Genomic DNA, 18,595 nt, shown 5'->3' on the forward strand with positions numbered 1-18,595 from the left:
TACACACACAGCCCCAAAGTGAAGTTCTGTGCTCATTTTATTTAACAAAGACTAGAGAGGCCTTGTAGACAATAGCTCCCTGGAGCAGGAGCAAGTAAAGCATGTTTCTGAACCATTTCTCAAGTTACACCCCACAGCCTGTCCCTTGCCAGCTTCCAGCAACCCTGCAAAGGGAAGCAAGGGTCTTGGCAGATATAAGGAACTTAACTTTACATCACACCACAGCCCTTTTTGATGTGGGTTTTACCTCATCGTTGACAAAGGACTTATACAAATTTTTCCATCTAAGTCAGTAGCTTTCAAACTTGTTTGGCTATGCTTTATGGCCAGAAATCCATCTGACATACTCCCATTTGGTCATCCAATTCATTTAATGTATATTTATTGTAATACTCCCAGGTGCCAGGCCCTGTTCTAGATACAGGAGGATATGTTCTCCCGGAGAAGGTAAACAATAAACAAGTAAAATATAATCAAGAGTCAGATGATGATAAAGCAATGGAGGAAAAACAAATGAGGGAAGGAGGATAGGAAAAGTAGGGGGATAGGAAATTGGTGTTTTAAACAGGGCAGCCAGTAAAGGCCCCACTGAGAACATGATATGGAATACAATCCTGCAGGAGGAGGATGGGTAGGCCATGAGGATATCGGCAGGAAAAATAAAAAGGATCAGCAAAATTGATGTGCTGGAAGTAGCCCCAGCCAAAGCATGTTCTGGTTGCATTTATGCCAGTTGTGGGCGTTAGACAAGTCACTTTCCCTCACTGAGCCTATTTCCTTCTTTGCAAAATGAAGATGTGCTGCCTGATCCTCTCTAGACGCCTTTTTGCCTCAAACATTTTCCAGTATCTGTGTTCTAAGGACCCTCTTATGTGTTATTCCAGGTAGAAGTATATATATGTGCATGTGTGCATGCATGTGCATGTGTGTATTTATAGGTATATACCATAAAAATGGTGGCATAAAATTTCATAAAAATTAACACCTTATTACTTGCAAAATGCTCTAATACTTTTCATTCTTTTCTATGCAGCTTTTTAAAATGCTAGTTACACCCAAGTAAATTGATTCACTATCTACTAATGTTGTTAAAAAACTGTTTATAGACATTGAAATCTTGATTGTGGAGCCAAATTTGACATCAGCAAAACTACCTACTCATCCAACAACAACAACAAAAAAAAGCTGGTTCAGTGCTGGAGGCTGCCTCTGCCCTCAGCTTTCAATACCCAGAGAACCCATATGCCCACGCAGTCCTGCAAAACCAGAGGAAAGGCTGAAGTGTTAAACAACTCTGGCCTCAAATCCCAGCTATGCCACTGTTTTCCTTTGACATTAAGCAAACTACATAACCACACTGAGGCTTAGGTTTCTTGTCAGTATGATGGAAATGATGATAAGGATTAAGTCATAAAATACACACAGAGTGGCTGATGAAGTATCTGGCACTTAATAGAAACTTCATAAATTGATGGTGGTGGTGAGGATGGAAGTAGAGATAAACTAGAGCAAAAAGAAGAGCTTTATCCACCCAGGCCCTTAGAATCTAAAATGTTAGAGAAACAGAACTAGATATTATAAATGCCTGTAATGGCCTTAGTAATAAATGTAACAGGAGGAAGAATGTGTGTTTCCAAACTGTTTCTTTCAGTTTCTTCCCATTCCTAAACCCTCTCCTCCCTCCTTCAGCAAACTATATGGAAATGGATTTGAAGAAGTACAAAGTCATGCGTTCAATGGTACGACAGTGATTTCACTGTAAGTATTTGCTTATTTCCCCAGCACACGAATAAAAAATGAAATATTACTCTTGCTACCAGATCACATTCAATCTTCAGCAACTAACTCAGGGCAAAAACAAACTTTCAAGTGGCTAGCCCTCCGCGTTTCATGCATGTTACTAGGCAACTGGGTTGCTGGAAACCCCATAGCACCCTGATTTCAAAGACAGATGCAGCCTGGATACATTGAAGTTGACAGTTTACTGAAATATTCAACACCCTACTTTATGCCTCCTCCAACTCAGTGCCTCCCTCTCTAGCCCCCTCACTCAGGTTGATGGTGTGTTAGAGGCAGCAGAATTTCAGAAAGAAATTCTTCCCTGAGCCCCACTGCAGAGATATCAGATACCACCACCATTTACTAGCCTAATCAGCCACAACAGACCCACTCAGAGAGTCCCATCTCTGCTCGTGCAAGAGGAAGCTCATTTTCCACAAGGTAGGGAGATTTGTGTTTTCACCACACCCTACTCAGTTCTTCATGTTAACAGCATTTCATTCAAGAACAGCATCGCCACTGTCTCCTTCATTGCTCTCAACCTCTCTTTCCTTCTATGGATCCTCTTCTAAAAGAGTGGCACATTCAAAAAGTTTGTGGGGCTGGGGACATTTGAACCATAGCAAGTAAACAGTGAGGTGACAGTCACCCTACAATTTGTGCATAATAAAAACTAGGAGCACATGAAAAGTTCAATTAAAGCCAAAATTAAGGAAAATAAACAAAAGGCTTTTAAAGTAATTAAGTTGTATAAACCATGATCTGTAATAATGCTTCTCAAACTTTTACACACCTAAGAAGAACCTACAGATTGCTAAAACACAGATTCCTGGGCCCTACCCCCAAAAACTTTGCAGTAGAACTAGGTAGGGCCTGAGAATTTGCAGTTTTAACAAGCTTCAGGAGATGCTGATGCTGTCAGTCTGAAGTTGGGTAGTACAGTTTAAAGTTGGGTAGCACAATTTACTATAATGTGCTATTTATTATTAATTATAGATATCTAACCAAAGACTCTTCATGCTATATAGTTTGGTGGCTAAGAGAATAGACTTAAGAGACAGTGATGGGGACTCAAACTCCAGTTCCACTATTTAACAGCTGGCATGACCTTGAGCAAGTTACTTAACCTATCTAAGCCACAGTGTCCTCATTTATAAAATGGATCCACTAATAGGCTTGTTTTGAAGATACCCCCACCAAAATGAAAAGATCTGTTTCACATCCTCAGTACTTACAGTGCTTGGCATATAGTAGGTGCTTATTTAGTATGTGCTATATAACATAATTAATTATGGGTAAACAGTTAAACAAGATTATATTTTTATGTGCTTAGCACAGCATAGTAGCACATACTAAGTGTCCAAGAAATTGTAGAATTTTTAAAGTTGTTCTCCTATCATGGGGTAAATTTGCCCTCATGTTCTTGTTGACTTGATGACTTAATGAGAGGTTCATTAACAAGAACCCTTAAGTTAACAAAGGGTTCAGTCTGGCTAACTGAATCGGTTTCTGCCAAACATAAATCAGAGGCATTTAGATAATCTCCTGGCACAGTCCTCTCAGATGCCTCATTCCATTATTCACTCAACAAATGTTTACCAAGCATCAGCTGTGTTTGAAGAAACATGCTATATTTTGAGCGGAAATGAAGATGATTAAGTCCTGGTGTTGCCCTACAGGAGCTTACAGCCTAGGAGGAAGCATCTCCAAATGGTGTATAAACTGCACATTCAGTACTAACTAAAACAGAAGGCAAAGCATGAAGCCTCCAGAGAGAGGTGAAGTCCTCTGGGATTTCAAAGGCAAGAAGAAAGGAAATTATAGAAAGCCTCTGAGAAAGGGGGGCTTTGAGCTGGGCATAACTTAGGCAAAAATAGAGGGGAAATGCCTTCCAAGCAGAGGACAGCAAGAAGAATGATCCAGAGGAGGAAGTATAGGATGTGTTCATAGACCATCAAATAGTACTTTCTAGATGTGAGTTGGGGACAAAACATGAAGGGCTTTAGATGCCATAGTAAAGAGTTTGGACTCTCTTTTGCAGAAGATGAGAAGCCATTGAAAGTTCTGAGATGGAAATATGAGATGAGTGCTTAAAAAGGTCCATCTGTGAGTAGGAAGGATGGAAGGCTGGAAGGGATAAGCAGGGCTAGAGACACAAACGCCAGGGTCATCTGCATAGAAGGGATGGCTGAAGTCCTGTGTGGCTGAGGTTACCTGAACAGGGAAAAAATAGGAGAACTTAATATTAAATTAAAGGGAAACAAGATGAACAAGGGAAGCAAGAACAAAATAAAAGAGATGGGAGGAAAACCAACACAGTATGTCTGTGTGAGGTCAGGAAAAACAGAAATTTAGGAGGGAAGATTTCAGGTGGTCAGCAGAATTTCAGCTGTTACAGAGATGCCAAAATGGGTATGAACTGTGAAAAGTCCAATTCGTCAACATACTGTATACCCTGTATCTCCCTGTTGCAAGAAAGGAAACCAAGAACATAGGTCACTTTGCCAAGAACAAACTTCATTTCATTCAACAAACATTTATTAAGCACCACTGACATACTAAGCACTGTGTTAGGTACTGAGTCTGCGATGGTAAAGCGGACACAGTCCCCACCCTTATGAAGTTTCTGTTCTATCAGAAGAGACAGACAAAAAAATCAATAAATAATAGATAAAATTATTATAAGATTAATGTATACTATGAAGGAAATAACCCATTACTGAGATCTGAGAGAGTATGAGGGGTGAACGATTTAGGCAAGGTACTCAGGATGGCCTCACCAAGGACATGATATTTAGGCTGACCCTGAAGGATGACCAGGCTTCCACTGTGGCAACAGTGAGTGGGGCACACTACAGAAAGAGGGAACAGATGTGCAAAGGTCCTGAGTTGAAAAGGAAGTAAGCTGGTAAGTTCCAGGAATTAAGAGGAGGCCAGTGTGGCTGGAGGGTCTTTAGCAAGGGAGTGACTGGTGATGGTGATGGAGATGGAGCAGGATTGAGCAGCCATGGGAAAGGAGTCTGAATTCTCTTCCAAGGGCAAGGCCACCCATTGAAGAGTTTAAGCAAGGAGGGAGGAGCAGTTTTCAAAACTGTCAAGCAAAATGGTCAAGCTATACATTCAGCCCTTCCTCATAAATAGATCTGTTCAAAGTTGTTCAGAACACCATGATACTGAAGTCCTGCAAAGTTCACAAACACCTGACTCACTAAGCAGCAAGGGAAAGACAGGAGCAGTCCCAGAAGGTTGCCCTGAGGCACCCAAGGGGTCTGGGAGTCAGTGTCTGCTGTTCCCAGAGTACCCAGCTGGGAAAGCTTTGGTGGCACTTGTGGGTTTTTCCACTGTGCTTCAAAAGGTCGTCCTGCATGTGTCTCACACCAGCAAGATCATGTCATTGGGAGAATTCTCAAAAGTAACCCCAGGAAAAGGGGGGAAATGGATTTATTTTTTGACCAAGTTACATAATACAGAGTTCTTAGTATACAGAAAGATCTGGGTTTTAATAAAATATGTGAACAATTTGAAATTTGAACAATTAGTCTGACCGGGCTGACACAAGAATAATTTTCTCACAGAGCCCAGTTTCCATGATTTATAACTATAACTGAACATAATTAAAAGAAACCAAATCAGGAAGAAGAGCCATGGAGGTTTAGGAAGAAAAATTTCTTTTGATTTAGATTTTAAACAGCAATTGACTCTGACAACCTCATCTCTCTGAAAGTGGAAATACACCCAGGGGATGGGATAATGTGAGACTGACAGGTGCATTCTGATGAAACGGCTGAGGGTTTCCAAAGAAAATGCTTAGTAGAAACATGGAAAACAGCCACTCAGAGAGTGAGGGCTTTTGAGAGTGAGATGCAAGGGCATTTTCAGTTCTTAAATGGCAAGGGCGTGAGGAATGGGTGTTACTGTGTCTTCTCTGCCGTGTATACTGTAATGGTGGTAAGAGAATCATGTTCCTATGCTTAAAACCATCACACCAATGATAGAGGCATACTGCGCCCAAACATTCGGGGTGTTTCAGATGCTCTGTGAGTCACGACCATTCTCTAACAGAGAGGAAGTGCTCAGAAGAAGGCTGGCAGGCTTGAGCCCAGGGATTCCTCGTCTAGCTCCCTCCACTACACAGAGAAGGGCATGTGCTTGGAGATACCAGTGTCAGGGGCCAGACTGGAGGCTGCCTAGCAGGACCAGGATGTGCTGCTCCTAAGAAGTTTAGCTTGAATGACTGAGCTAAAGGCAGCAGAGCCCTCAGGGAGCTTCTTCCATAACAGCTTTTGGCTTCTTCCACAGCCTTGAGAGTAGTGGCCCTCAACACTTTTGTCTCCATGACTCACGCACACACCTGGCGATGATCATTTACACTGCACAGCCCCATGGGATACTCAGGTTATGGGGTAATTTTCTACAGAGGCTGTAAGTCCTCCTCTTTCTCACCCACTCAGAAATGCATGTCCGAAAGAAAAAGAATGCAAATTACACTACAAAAGGGATAACTTTGAAACAAGATGAGCAAGAGAAGCAGAACAAAATAAAACAGATGGGAGGAAAACCAACACAGTTTGTCTGTGTGAGGTCAGGAAAAAAGGGATAACTTTCAACGAACCCTACCTTTTCAAGTATTTGCAAACTTCAGTATATTACTATTAGCACACTCTGAGACATCCAAGGTCACAATGGCTGAGAGGCTAACAAAGAGCAGCCTGCACCTCAGCCCATCAGCCTTGGCCTCTTGGAGCAGCATCTTCATCCTTACCCAGCTGCCTGGTGGTAAACTTTCAGAACTCCAAGACAGGAGGGGGTGAGTACTTTAAGCTATAGAACAGAGTTCTACCAAGTGAGGAGGGAATGGAAGAAAAAAAGATGTGGCCAAACACACATGCCAGCAATTTCATAATTTCATCAAGGACTAGTGTGTCTTTCTTCCACGCTCCCTCCACTTCCGCCTTTTTTCCCTTCTAACCCTATGTACCTTGCACACAGTTTGGTCTAAACATGTGTAGACACAGCTACGAATGCTTACACATGAGGTACAAACTCCACTAAGGAAAATGTCCTTCCCCACAGGGTACTAAAGGAAAATGTACATCTGGAGAGGATACACAATGGAGCCTTCCGTGGGGCCACGGGGCCCAGCATCTTGTGAGTAGAGGGGTGCTGCCTCCCCTCCTTGCCCAGTGCACCCCAACAGGACTGCTTAGGGCATCCCTCCATGTCATCTCCAGGCTGATATGTGGAGCATCAGTCTCTATACCTGAAAAGGCTGCTGTTGGAAAGACCAAGTGTATCACCCCAAACGGAGAGGCTTAAACAACAGAAATTCCATCTTACAGTTCTGGAAGCTAGATGTCCAAAATCCAGGTGTCAGCAGAGGTTGGCTCCCTCTGAGGGCTGTGAAGAAAGCGTCTATTCCAGGCCTCTCCTTGCTCGTGCTAGCTCTTTCTAGTTGTGGCAACATAACTCCAATCTTCACATGGTATTGTGTGTGTGTGTGTGTGTGTGTGTGTGTGTGTGTCCAAATTGCAACCTCTTTTTTTTTTTTTTTTTTTTTTAAATGGAGTCTCACTCAGTCACCCAGGCTGGAGTGCAATGATGTGATCTTGGCTTGAACCTCTGCCTCCTGGTTCAAGCAATTATCCTGCCCCAGCCTCCAAACTAGCTGGGATTACAGGCACCCACCACCATGCTCAGCTAATTTTTTGTATGTTTAGTAGAGACAGGATTTCACCATGCTGGCCAAGCTGGTCTCGAACTCCTGACCACGTGATCCACCTGCGTTGGCCTCCTAAAGTGCTGGGATGACAAGTGTGAGCTACCATATCCAGCCCAAATTGCCCCTTTAATAAGAATGGCAGTCATATTGGATTAGAGCCCACCCAATAATCTCATTTTAACTTCAATACCTCTGTAAAGACTCTATCTCCAAATAAGGTCTCAGGTACTGGGGACTTCAAGATATGAACTTTTGGAGTGTGGGACACAATTTAACCTATAACATCAAATATGGATGGGGAGTGGCCTCATGTGCTGGCAGAGAGGCTGGCTACCCACCTGGAATCCACTCATGGAAATCTAAGGCCATAGATCTGGCTTGCCCCTGGCAATTGGCTGGACAGGGCTAAAGTCCTGTCAGACTCTCTGAGGGTACAAGGATTAGGGCCAGGCTCTCTCAGTTAAAAGGGGTTTAAAGAACAGAACATGGAATCTGACAAAACCTTGAGAAGCCTGAAACCTCCAACATCCTGCAGAGACCTGAAGCTGCAGTCAGGCTTTAGGGAGAAATGCAACAGAGTTCCAGATACTGCACTGCTCTAACATAGGGCCACCGGTTACCCTATCACAGAGGCGGCAGTCCACGACACCCTGCTCTAGCAGCTGTTACTTATCCAGCAAACATTGATTGAACCTGTCCTATGTACCAGGCACCGTTGTGAACAGACAGTAGTAAGCAGAATAGCCCTGGTCCTTGCCCTTAACGAGATGACAGTCACATAAGGGAGACAACAGCAAACAGGCAAAGCAATAAACAGGTATGTCATTTTACAGTGAACAAAAGTTCTAGAAAAATGGTGAGCAGGGTAACCCACTTCATTTGTTCATCCATCCATTTATTCACTAACTTATGAGCCCACTTATGTGGTAGTCACTGGATTCGGCATCAGGGAAATGGCAGAGAATGAGAAGAGACAAACACTTCTGCCTTCATAAAAAGGGGAATATAGACACAGATCGAATAAGTAAATAAAATACATAGTGGTCCAAATGCTATTGGTTGCAGAGGGGAAAACTCATTCCCTAGAGGGGGAAATTGCCATTTTAAAGGGGATAGTGAGGGAAGACTATCCTGAAAAAGGGTCATTTGAACGAGCACCTAAAGGAAGCAAGTTATGTGATTATCTGCAGGAAAGGTGTTCCAGGAGGGGGAACAGCAAAAGCAAAGGTCTGAGACAGGATCTTACGTCGTGTATTTGAAGAACAGCAAGGAGGCCAATATGGCAGAGTGAGCAAAGAGGAGAATCATAGAATATGAGGACAGAGCTGTGGCAGAGAGCTGGACCATGGGGTGGTGGAGGTGGGGGGGCTGTGGTCGCTATATGGACTTTGTTCTTTAAGTGAGATGGGGAAGCTTTGGAATTTTGAGCAAGGGAAGGAAATGAACCGTCCTGGTTATTCTTCATCCTGTAGAACCTGCCAAGATCAACTCATGGCTCTGTCTAATTTCCGCCATTATAAAACCCAAAGTCTGTCTACTTCCCAGCTCCTGCCCCTCTCAGCCCCTCACTCTATTTCCTAACTCTTTCCTGCTATCCACTTTTGACTGTCTACTTCCTGTTCCTGCCACTACTGAGCCTGACTGCTAGTTCCTAGCTCCCACTGTCACCTCCTGACTTTATTTCCTAGCTCCTGCTACTGTCTAGTTCTCACTGTCTACTTCTTAAGTCCTGCCACTACACTTCCTAACTCCTGCCACTAAAATTCCTACATCTTTCTGCTTCCTAACTTCTGTCACTGTCAATTCTAACTCCCTCTAATCTCCCCTCAACCTCATAACTTCTGTTTACTTACGATTTCCACTATTTTGTGGCTCCACCCACTGCTTTCTCTGCTCTCAACTTCTGGCAACTTTATCCCAGGAGTCTTTTTCTGTGTGTCTCATATGCAAAGTATACCAGACTCCAAATCGTGTAGGTTGGCTAAATACTCTCCAGTTTAGCACATCCTGTAGGCAGAGCTGTTACAGCAACTGGCCTTCTACTTGGTCACTAGGAAAACAAAGAGAGCTCCCTCTGGCTCAGATACAAAACACAATAAAATCACTGTGTTCCCAAGACCTCTGCATGACAGTATTTGCTTAAACAGCTGCTTATCAGCTGCTTAGAAGTGACCATGGGCACTACAGACCCCTACACTCTGATGTCCAAAACAGTAGCACCAGACCCAGGTCTCTTCCTTCCCAAGAGGTTGTTCTTATTATATTCCTAGGATTTGAATCGTATCTGAAAGCATCCACTCCACCCTCACTCAAAAAGTATTTCCCCCATCCACTAGTCTGTCATTAAGACTGAAAACCCACTATCAGAGGTTCACTGCCTTGTAATGAGGCCATACCATTTCTAAGAACCTAATTAAATGCACCCACTCAAAAGACAAACAAAAAAATCCACCAGATCTTCAAAGAGTCCTGTGCTCAAGCCCTGAGATAAAAACCCTATAAAGCAGAATGAGAACCCTGGTTACCTAATCAACAGGGACACAAAAGCGGAGAAGTCTGAAGCCCCTGGGACAAATTTTGCTGCCTTAATTTTTCCGCTGAGGACCTACACCATCATCAATCCATATTGTCAAATTCATCTTTCATCAACCACCTATTGGTCCCCTCCCATGCGCTGAGCACCAAGTCTTGGGGACGATTGCTGAGGGGACCTATACGGCTGGAAAAGTTTTGTGGGGCATCAGCAGCAGCCACTTAGAAGATGAGCAGAATTGTTTAATTTCCATTGACTCTTCCTTCTCCTAACATTTAATGTGTTAGGAATTTTCTCGGACGTTGCCTCAAGTCTAGTAAAACCAAAGGGTTCAGGACCTTGTTGACAAAGCCTGAGCTTTCCACACAGTTCTGCTTGCTTTGAACAGATGAATCAAGTTTGCATTAGAGAACATGCATTTGCTTCCTAGGTAGATGATGGCTAATGCCACACAGCAGCTCTTAATAAGGTAACCAGCCTATGCTTCATGAAAACCTCTCCTGCAGGGCTTAATCAATCAAAGACTGAAGCATCTGAAGCCCTGAATAATTCTCCCTGGGGCAGAGCACAAAAGCTGATATAACTGCATGTGCTGGCTGTCTCATAAAGCAAGTGATTATTTCCCTTCTGCTAAGTGGAGAGAAGTAGAGGAAGAGAGAGGGTGGGGTAAAGGAGTTGGAAGAGGCGAGAGAGAGAGAAATGCTAATGTATGGTAGGTACAAGGAGTTATACTTAACCTTGAAAAAAACAATGAGATGCACATGAGAAAAAATACAGAATCGCTTTTTTGAATTCAGATCTTAGTGAGAGTAATTGAAATAGAGGATTAAGGGAAAAGCAGAACGAAGAAAAGATTTCTCAGAGCCTAAAATGATACTATTGTTGAGGGAGGTTCCATTCTCTGAATAAAATGTATAAAATAAATAAATAAAAAGCATTTCTTCCCTTTATTGTTCAGGGATATTTCTTCCACCAAATTGCAGGCCCTACCGAGCCATGGCCTAGAGTCCATTCAGACGCTAATTGCCACGTCATCCTATTCTCTAAAAAAATTGCCATCGAGAGAAAAATTTGCCAATCTCCTGGATGCCACGCTGACTTACCCCAGCCACTGCTGTGCTTTTAGAAACGTGCCAACAAAAGAGTAAGTAAAAAATAAAAGTTAAAGCCTGCCCAATCTGTGGCAGAAATTCAGATTTTGAAATAGTCAGTGAGTAGACAGTTCCATTCCCCTTCACTCCCTGCCTTCTCGGCCAACTTCATATCCACATGGGATCACTTTCAGATAGATAAAAGGCAAACAAACTCTTCTGTTTCCTTGTGAAAACTTCTGCCAAATAGTTGATTCACTGTGCAGCTAGAAGACCTTTGTAGCCAATTCTGGGTAAACTGAATTAGAGGCCACTTTAGCACTTGCAGAATAGAATACAAAACTGGCATCTCAAATGATTTGTTCTAATCCTTATCAGAAAGCATCATTTTTTTATATATATATATTTTATTGCACTTTAGGTTCTGGGGTACATGTGCAGAACATGCAGGATTCTTGCATAGGTATATACATGGCAATGTGGTTCGCTGCCTCCATCCCCCCCTTACCTATATCTGGCATTTCTCCCCACGTTATCTCTCCCCAGCCCCTCTACACCCTGCTGTTCCTCCCCTACTCCCCCACAAGAGACCCCAGTGTGTGATGCTCCCCTCACTGTGTCCATGTGTTCTCACTGTTCAACACCCACCTATGGGTGAGAACATGCGGTGTTTGATTTTCTGTTCTTGTGTCAGTTTACTGAAAATGATGGTTTCCAGATACATCCATGTCCCTACAAAGGACACAAACTCATCCTTTTTTATGGCTGTATAGTATTCCATAGTGTATATGTGCCATATCTTCCTTGCCCAGTCTATCATCAATGGGCATTTGGGTTAGTTCCAGGTCTTTGCTATTGTAAACAGTTCTGCAATGAACATACATGTGCATGTGTCCTTATAATAGAATGATTTATAATCCTTTGGATATATACCCAGTAATGAGATTGCTGGGTCAAATGGAATTTCTAATTCTAGGTCCTTGAGGATTTACCACACTGTCGTCCACAATGGTTGACCTAATTTATCCTCCCACCAGCAGTGTAAAAGTGTTCCTATTTCTCCTTATCATCTCCAGCATCTGTTGTCTCCAGATTTTTTAATGATAGCCATTCTAATTGGCATGAGATGGTATCTCAATGTGGTTTTTATTTGCATTTCTCTAATAACCAGTGATGGTGAGCATTTTTTCATGTTTTTTGGCCTTATATATGTCTTCTTTTGAAAAGTATCTGTTCATGTCCTTCACCCACTTTTGAATGGGTTTGTTTTTTTCTTGTAATTCTGTTTTAGTTCTTTGTAGATTCTGGATAATAACCCTTTGTCAGATGGGTAGATTGCAATTTTTTTTTCCATTCTGTTGGTTGCCGGTTCGCTCTAACGATTATTTCTGTTGCTGTGCAGAAGATCTGAAGTTTAATTAGATCCCATTTGTCTATTTTGGCTTTTGTTGCCAATGCTTTTGGTGTTTTAGTCATTAAGTCCTTGTCTATGCCTATGTCCTGAATGGTTTTGATAAAGCTTTTTCTAAGGATTTTATGCTGTTAGGTCTTATGTTTAAGTCTTTAATCCATCTGGAGTTAATTTTAGTGTAAGGTGTCAGGAAGGGGTCCAGTTTCTGCTTTCTGCACATGGCTAGACAGTTTTCCCTACATCATTTATTAAAAAGGAAATCCTTTCCCCATTGCTTGTTTTTGCAAGGTTTGTCAAAAATCAGATGGTTGTAGATGTGTGGTATTGCCTCTGAGGCCTCTGTTCTGTTCCATTGGTCTCTATCTCTGTTTTGGTACCAGTACCATGCTGTTTTGATTACTGTAGCCTTGTAGTGTAGTTTGAAGTCAGGTAGTGTGATGCCTCCAGCTTTGTTCTTTTTGCTTAGAATTGACTTGGCTATGAAAGCTCTCTTTTGGTTCCATATGAAGTTTAAGGTGGTTTTTTCCAGTGCTGTCAAGAGGGTCATTGGTAGCTTGATGGGGATAGCATTGAATCTATAAATTACTCTGGGCACTATGGCCATTTTCACGATATTGATTCTTCCTAACCATGAGCATGGAATGTTTCTCCATCTGTTTCTGTCCTCTCTTATTTCATTGAGCAGTGGTTTGTAGTTCTCTTTGAAGATGTCCTTTACATTCTTTGTTAGTTGTATTCCTAGATATTTTATTCTCTTTGTAGCAATTGTGAATGATAGTTCCTTCTTGGTTTGCCTCTCTTTAAGTCTGTTATTGGTGTATAGGAATGCTTGTGATTTCTGCACATTGATTTTGTATGCTGAGACTTTGCTGAAGTTGCTTATCAGTTTCAGGAGATTTTGGACTGAGATGATGGGGTCTTCTAAATATACAATCATGTCATCTGCAAATAGAGACAATTTGACTTCCTCCTTTCCTAATTGAATACCCTTTATTTCTTTTTCTTGCCTGGTTTCTCTGGCTAGAACTGCCAGTACTATAATGAAAAGGAGTGGTGAGAGAGGGCTTCCTTGTCTAGTGCCAGATTTCAAAGGTAATGCTTCCAGTTTTTGCCCATTCAGTATGATATTGGCTGTGGGTTTGTCTTAAATAGCCTTTATTATTTAAGATACGTTCTGTCAATAGCTAGTTTATTGTGAGTTTTTAGCATAAAGGGCTGTTGAATTTTGTCAAAGGCCTTCTCTGCATCTATTGAGATAATCATGTGGTTTTTTGTCTTTGGTTCTGTTTGTGTGGTGAATTACGTTTATAGAGTTACATATGTTGAACCAGGCTTGCATCCCTGGGATGAAGCCTACTTGATCATGGTGGATAAGCTTTTTGATGGGCTGTTGCAATTGGTTTGCCAGTATTTTATTGAAGATTTTTGCATCTATGTTCATCATGGATATTGGCCTGAAGTTTTCTTTTCTTGTTGAGTCTCTGCCGGGTTTTGGTATCAGGATGATATTGGTCTCATAAAATGATTTTGGAAGGATTCACTCTTTTTGGATTGTTTGAAATAGTTTCAGAAGGAGTGGTACCAGCTCTTCTTTGTATGTCTGGTAGAATTCAGCTGTGAACCCATCTGGACCTGGGCTTTTTTTGGTTGATAGGCTATTAATTGCTGCCTCAACTTGAGCCCTTGTTATTGGTCTATTCAGGGTTTTGACTTCTTCCTGGTTTAGGCTTGGGAGGGTGCAAATGTCCAGGAATTTATCCATTTCTTCCAGGTTTACTGGTTTATGTGCATAGAGTTGTTTGTAGTAATCTCTGATGGTAGTTTGAATTTCTGTGGAATCGGTGGTGATATTCCCTTTATTTTTCTTTTATTGTATCTTTTTGATTCTTCCCTTTTCCTTTTTATTACTCTGGAAAGTGGTCTATTTTGTTGATCTTTTCATAAAACCAGCTCCTAGATTCACTGATTTTTTGAAAGGTGTTTTTGTGTCTCTATCTCCTTCAGTTCTGCTCTGATCTTAATTATTTCTTGTCTTCTGCTAGTTTTTGTGTTTTTTTGATCTTGCTCCTCTAGCTCTTTCAATTTTGATGATAGGGTGTTGATTTTAGATCTTTCCTTGCTTCTCATGTGGGGATTATTGCTGTAAATTTCCCTCTAGACACTGCTTAAAATGTGTCCCAGAGATTCTGGTACACTGTGTCTTTGTTATTATTGGTTTCAAATAACATCTTTATTCCTGCCTTAATTTTGTTATTTACCCAATAGTCATTCAGGAGCAGGTTGTTCAGTTTCCATATAGATGCATAGTTTTGACTGAGTTTCTTAATCCTCAGTTCTAATTTGATTGCACTGTAGTCTGAGAGACTATTTTTGATGATTTTCATTCTTTTGCATTTGCTGAGGAGTGTTTTACTTCCAATTATGTGGTCAATTTTAGGATAAGTGCGATGTGGTGCTGAGAAGAATTTATATTCTGTGAATTTGGGGTGAAGAGTTCTGTAAAAGTCTATTAGGTTTGCTTGGTCCAGATCTGAGTTCAAATCCTGGATATTCTTGTTAATTTTCTGTCTCATTGATATGTCTAATACTGACAGTGGAGTGTTAAAGTCTCCCACTATTATTATGTGGGAGTCTAAGTCTCTTTGTAGGTCATTAAGAACTTGCTTAATGTATCTGGGTGCTCCTGTATTAGGTGTACATATATTTAGGATTATTAGCTCTTCTTGTTGCATTGATTCTTTTACCATTACGCAATGCCCTTCTTTGTCTCTTTTGATCTTTGTTGGTTTAAAGTCTATTTTATCAGAGACTAGGATTGCAACTCCTGACTTTTTTTGCTCTCCATTTTCTTGGTAAATCTTCCTCCATCCCTTTGTTTTGAGCCTACGTGTATCCTTGCATGTGAGATGGGTTTCCTCGATACAGCACGCTGATGGGTTTTGACTTTTTATCCAATTTGCGAGTCTGTGTCTTTTAACTGGAGCATTTAGCCCATTTACATTTAAGGTTAATATTGTTATGTGTGAATTTGATCCTGCCATTTTGATGCTAGCTGGCTGTTTTGCTCATTAGTTGATGCAGTTTCTTCATTGTGTGTATGCTCTTTACCATTTGGTACATTTTTGGAGTGGCTGGTACTGGTTGTTCTTTTCTGTTTAGTGCTTCTTTCAGGAGCTCTTGTAAGGCAGGCTTGGTGGTGATGAAATCTCTCAGCAATTGTGTGTTCATAAAGGATTTTATTTCTCCTTCACTTATGGAGCTTAGATTGGCCGGATATGAAATTCTAGGTTGAAAGTTCTTTTCTTTAAGGATATTGAATATTGGCCCCCACTCTGATGATTATGTGCCTTGGTGTTGCTCTTCTTGAGGAATATCTTTGTGGTGTTCTCTGTATTTCCTGAAATTGAATATTGGCCTCCCTTGCTAGATTGGGGATGTTCTCCTGGATAATATCCTCAAGAGTGTTTTCCAGCTTGGATTCATCTCTTCATCACATTCAGGTACACCTATCAAACATAGATTAGGTCTTTTCACATAATCCCATATTTCTTGGAAGCTTTGTTCATTTGTTTTTACTCTTTTATCTCTAATCTTGTCTTCTCATTTTATTTCATTGAGTTGATCTTCAATCTCTGATATCCTTTCTTCTGTTTGGTCAATTTGGCTATTGAAACTTGTGTATGCTTTGCAAAGTTCTTGTATTGTGTTTTTCAGCTCCATTGGGTCATTTACATTCCTCTCTAAGCTGTTTATTCTCATTAGCATTTTGTCAAACCTTTTTTCAAGGTTCTTAGTTTCTTTGCATTGGGTTAAGACATGTTCTTTTAGCTCAGAGAATTTTGTTATCACCCACCTTCTGAAGCCTGTTTCTGTCAGTTCATCAGAATCATTCTCCATACAGCTTTGTTCCTTTGCTAGTGAGGAGTTGTGATCCCTTGGAGGAGGAGAGGCATTTCCATCCTTTTTGCACTGGTTTCTTCCCATCTTTGTGGATTTATCTACCTGTGGTCTTCGTAGTTGGTGACTTTAAGATGGGGTCTCTGAGTAGATGTCCTTTTTGTTGATATTGAAGTTATGTCTTGCTGTTTTTTAGTTTTTCAACCCATGCCTGCCTCCCTCCCTGCCCCTTCTAGTAGTCTGCAGTGCCTGTTGTTCCCATGTTTATGTTCATGTGTCCCCAGTGTTTGGCTCCCTCTTATAAGTGAGAACATGCAGTGTTTGGTTTTCTAATCCTGGATTAATTCACTTAAGATATGGCTTCCAGCTCCATCCATGTTGCTGCAAAACATATGATTTTTTATGGCTGCATAATATTACATGGTATATATGTACCACATTTTCTTTATCCAATCCAGGCACCCAGGTTGATTCCACTTCTTTGTTATTGTGAATAGCATAGTAATGACCATACGAGTACATGTGTCTTTTTGGTATAATGATCTATTTCATTGGGCATATATTGAGTCATGTGATTTCTGAGTTGAATAGTAGCTCTGCTTTAAGTTCTTTTAGAAATCTCCAAACTGATTTCCACAGTGAATGAACTAATTTACACTCCCACCAACAGTGTATGAGTGTTCCATTTTCTCAAATTGTAAAAATCTTAGAAGAAAACCTAGGAAATACCCTTCTTGACATCAGCCTTGGCAAAGAATTTTTAGCTAAGTCCTCAAAAGCAATTGCAACAAAAACAAAAATTGATGAGTGGGACCTAATTAAACTACAGAGCTTCTGCACAGCAAAAGAAACTATCAAAAGAGTAAACAGAAAACCTACAGGATGGGAAACAGTATTCACAAACTATGCATTTGACAAAGGTCTAATATCCAAAATCTACAACAAAGTTAAACAAATGAACAAACAAAAAAAATAATAACCCCATTTTAAAAAAAGTGGGCAATGGGCATGAACAGAACAGCTTTTTTTCATATGTTGGTTAACTGCTTGTATGTCTGCTAAAGAAAAAATGCTCATCATCACTAATCATCAGAGAAATGCAAATCAAAACCACAATGAGAAAACCAACAGACACTGTCAAGGCTGTGGAAGAAAAGCGAATGCTTGTACCCTATTTATTTTTCATTTGTATCTCCATTAAATTTCATCCCTAGGTAAGTGCTCCCTTAGGTAAGAACGGGCCTCGTTTTATTTCATTGGTATTTTTCCCCTTTCCACAGGCTAAACTTCTTGGAAAGCTGGAGGAGTAGGGAGCACCCACATGTGTTTCTGCACATAAGAAAAAATAACAATGTCAGGTCCAGTATCTTCCAATCCTTACAAAAAAGATGCCCAGTTACAACTCAAAACCCGGAACTCAAAATGATTATTTGTTAATCAAGGCCAATGGGAAAAGGAGAGTGGTAAGGAGCAAACCTTAATACACCATAAAAGCAGCTTTTAGTAATCATTGAAAAATCCCTGATTCAATATGACAAATTTAAGTTTTTTTCATCTCTAGTGCCCACACAAAACGCTTAGTATTCAGAAGCATTTTATCTAAGCTGGAAGCACTCTAATGACAATTCAGAAGCCTTTACTCTCTCCTCAGGAAACATTTCAGTTAGGACAATGGTGCAGAACAAGATGCTGGGGTAATAGGTAAAGAATTTGCATGAACAAAGCATAAATAGATGCACAATCAGGTTTAGTTTGAAGACCAAAAGCTCAAATGCTTTTTATAACCTCTCCTTTTTCAGACAGAATTTTTCATTTTCCATTTCTAAAAACTTTCTCAAACAATGTGAAAGCACAGTAAGGAAACAAAATAATGAAACACTGTAAGTATTTGCATGTAAAGAAATTCAGAAGTCATATCTTGTTCTGTGTGCACCTTATTATCAGCCTCAATTATTTTCTTTTGATACAAATCTTGGTTGCGAAGCGGTTGCGAAGCTTTTGCAAAGCATCTTTTAATAGTTTTAAAATGGGAATTTTTTCTTTGCAATTGGCATCAAGTTAATCAGGAATCTCTTTCAACTGTTTATTGAAATGTTCCTTAATATTTACTCTACAAATATATTAATTCCTCCTCAAAAATTAAAAATTTCCAGGTATTTGGATGT

At 40.7% G+C, this 18,595-nt stretch overlaps 1 protein-coding gene across 3 annotated transcripts in view; it reads left to right on the forward strand.

Moving 5' to 3' along the window:
* LHCGR (luteinizing hormone/choriogonadotropin receptor) overlaps positions 1-18,595 on the forward strand; it is a 62,686-nt gene that overhangs the window by 34,333 nt on the left and 9,758 nt on the right. For 2 of the 3 annotated variants that reach the window (XM_078348320.1, NM_001301843.1), the window contains 3 exons: positions 1,690-1,758; positions 6,853-6,927; positions 10,990-11,175. In XM_078348320.1, coding sequence (XP_078204446.1) covers positions 1,690-1,758; positions 6,853-6,927; positions 10,990-11,175 — 330 coding nt within the window. Of the gene's footprint in view, positions 1-1,689; positions 1,759-6,852; positions 6,928-10,989; positions 11,176-18,229; positions 18,311-18,595 lie in introns of all 3 variants that reach the window. The other variant, XM_035271468.3, reaches the window with a different exon arrangement.

The sequence above is a fragment of the Callithrix jacchus genome, chromosome 14, assembly GCF_049354715.1.
Source record: "Callithrix jacchus isolate 240 chromosome 14, calJac240_pri, whole genome shotgun sequence".
NCBI classification, from domain to species: Eukaryota; Metazoa; Chordata; class Mammalia; order Primates; family Cebidae; genus Callithrix; species Callithrix jacchus.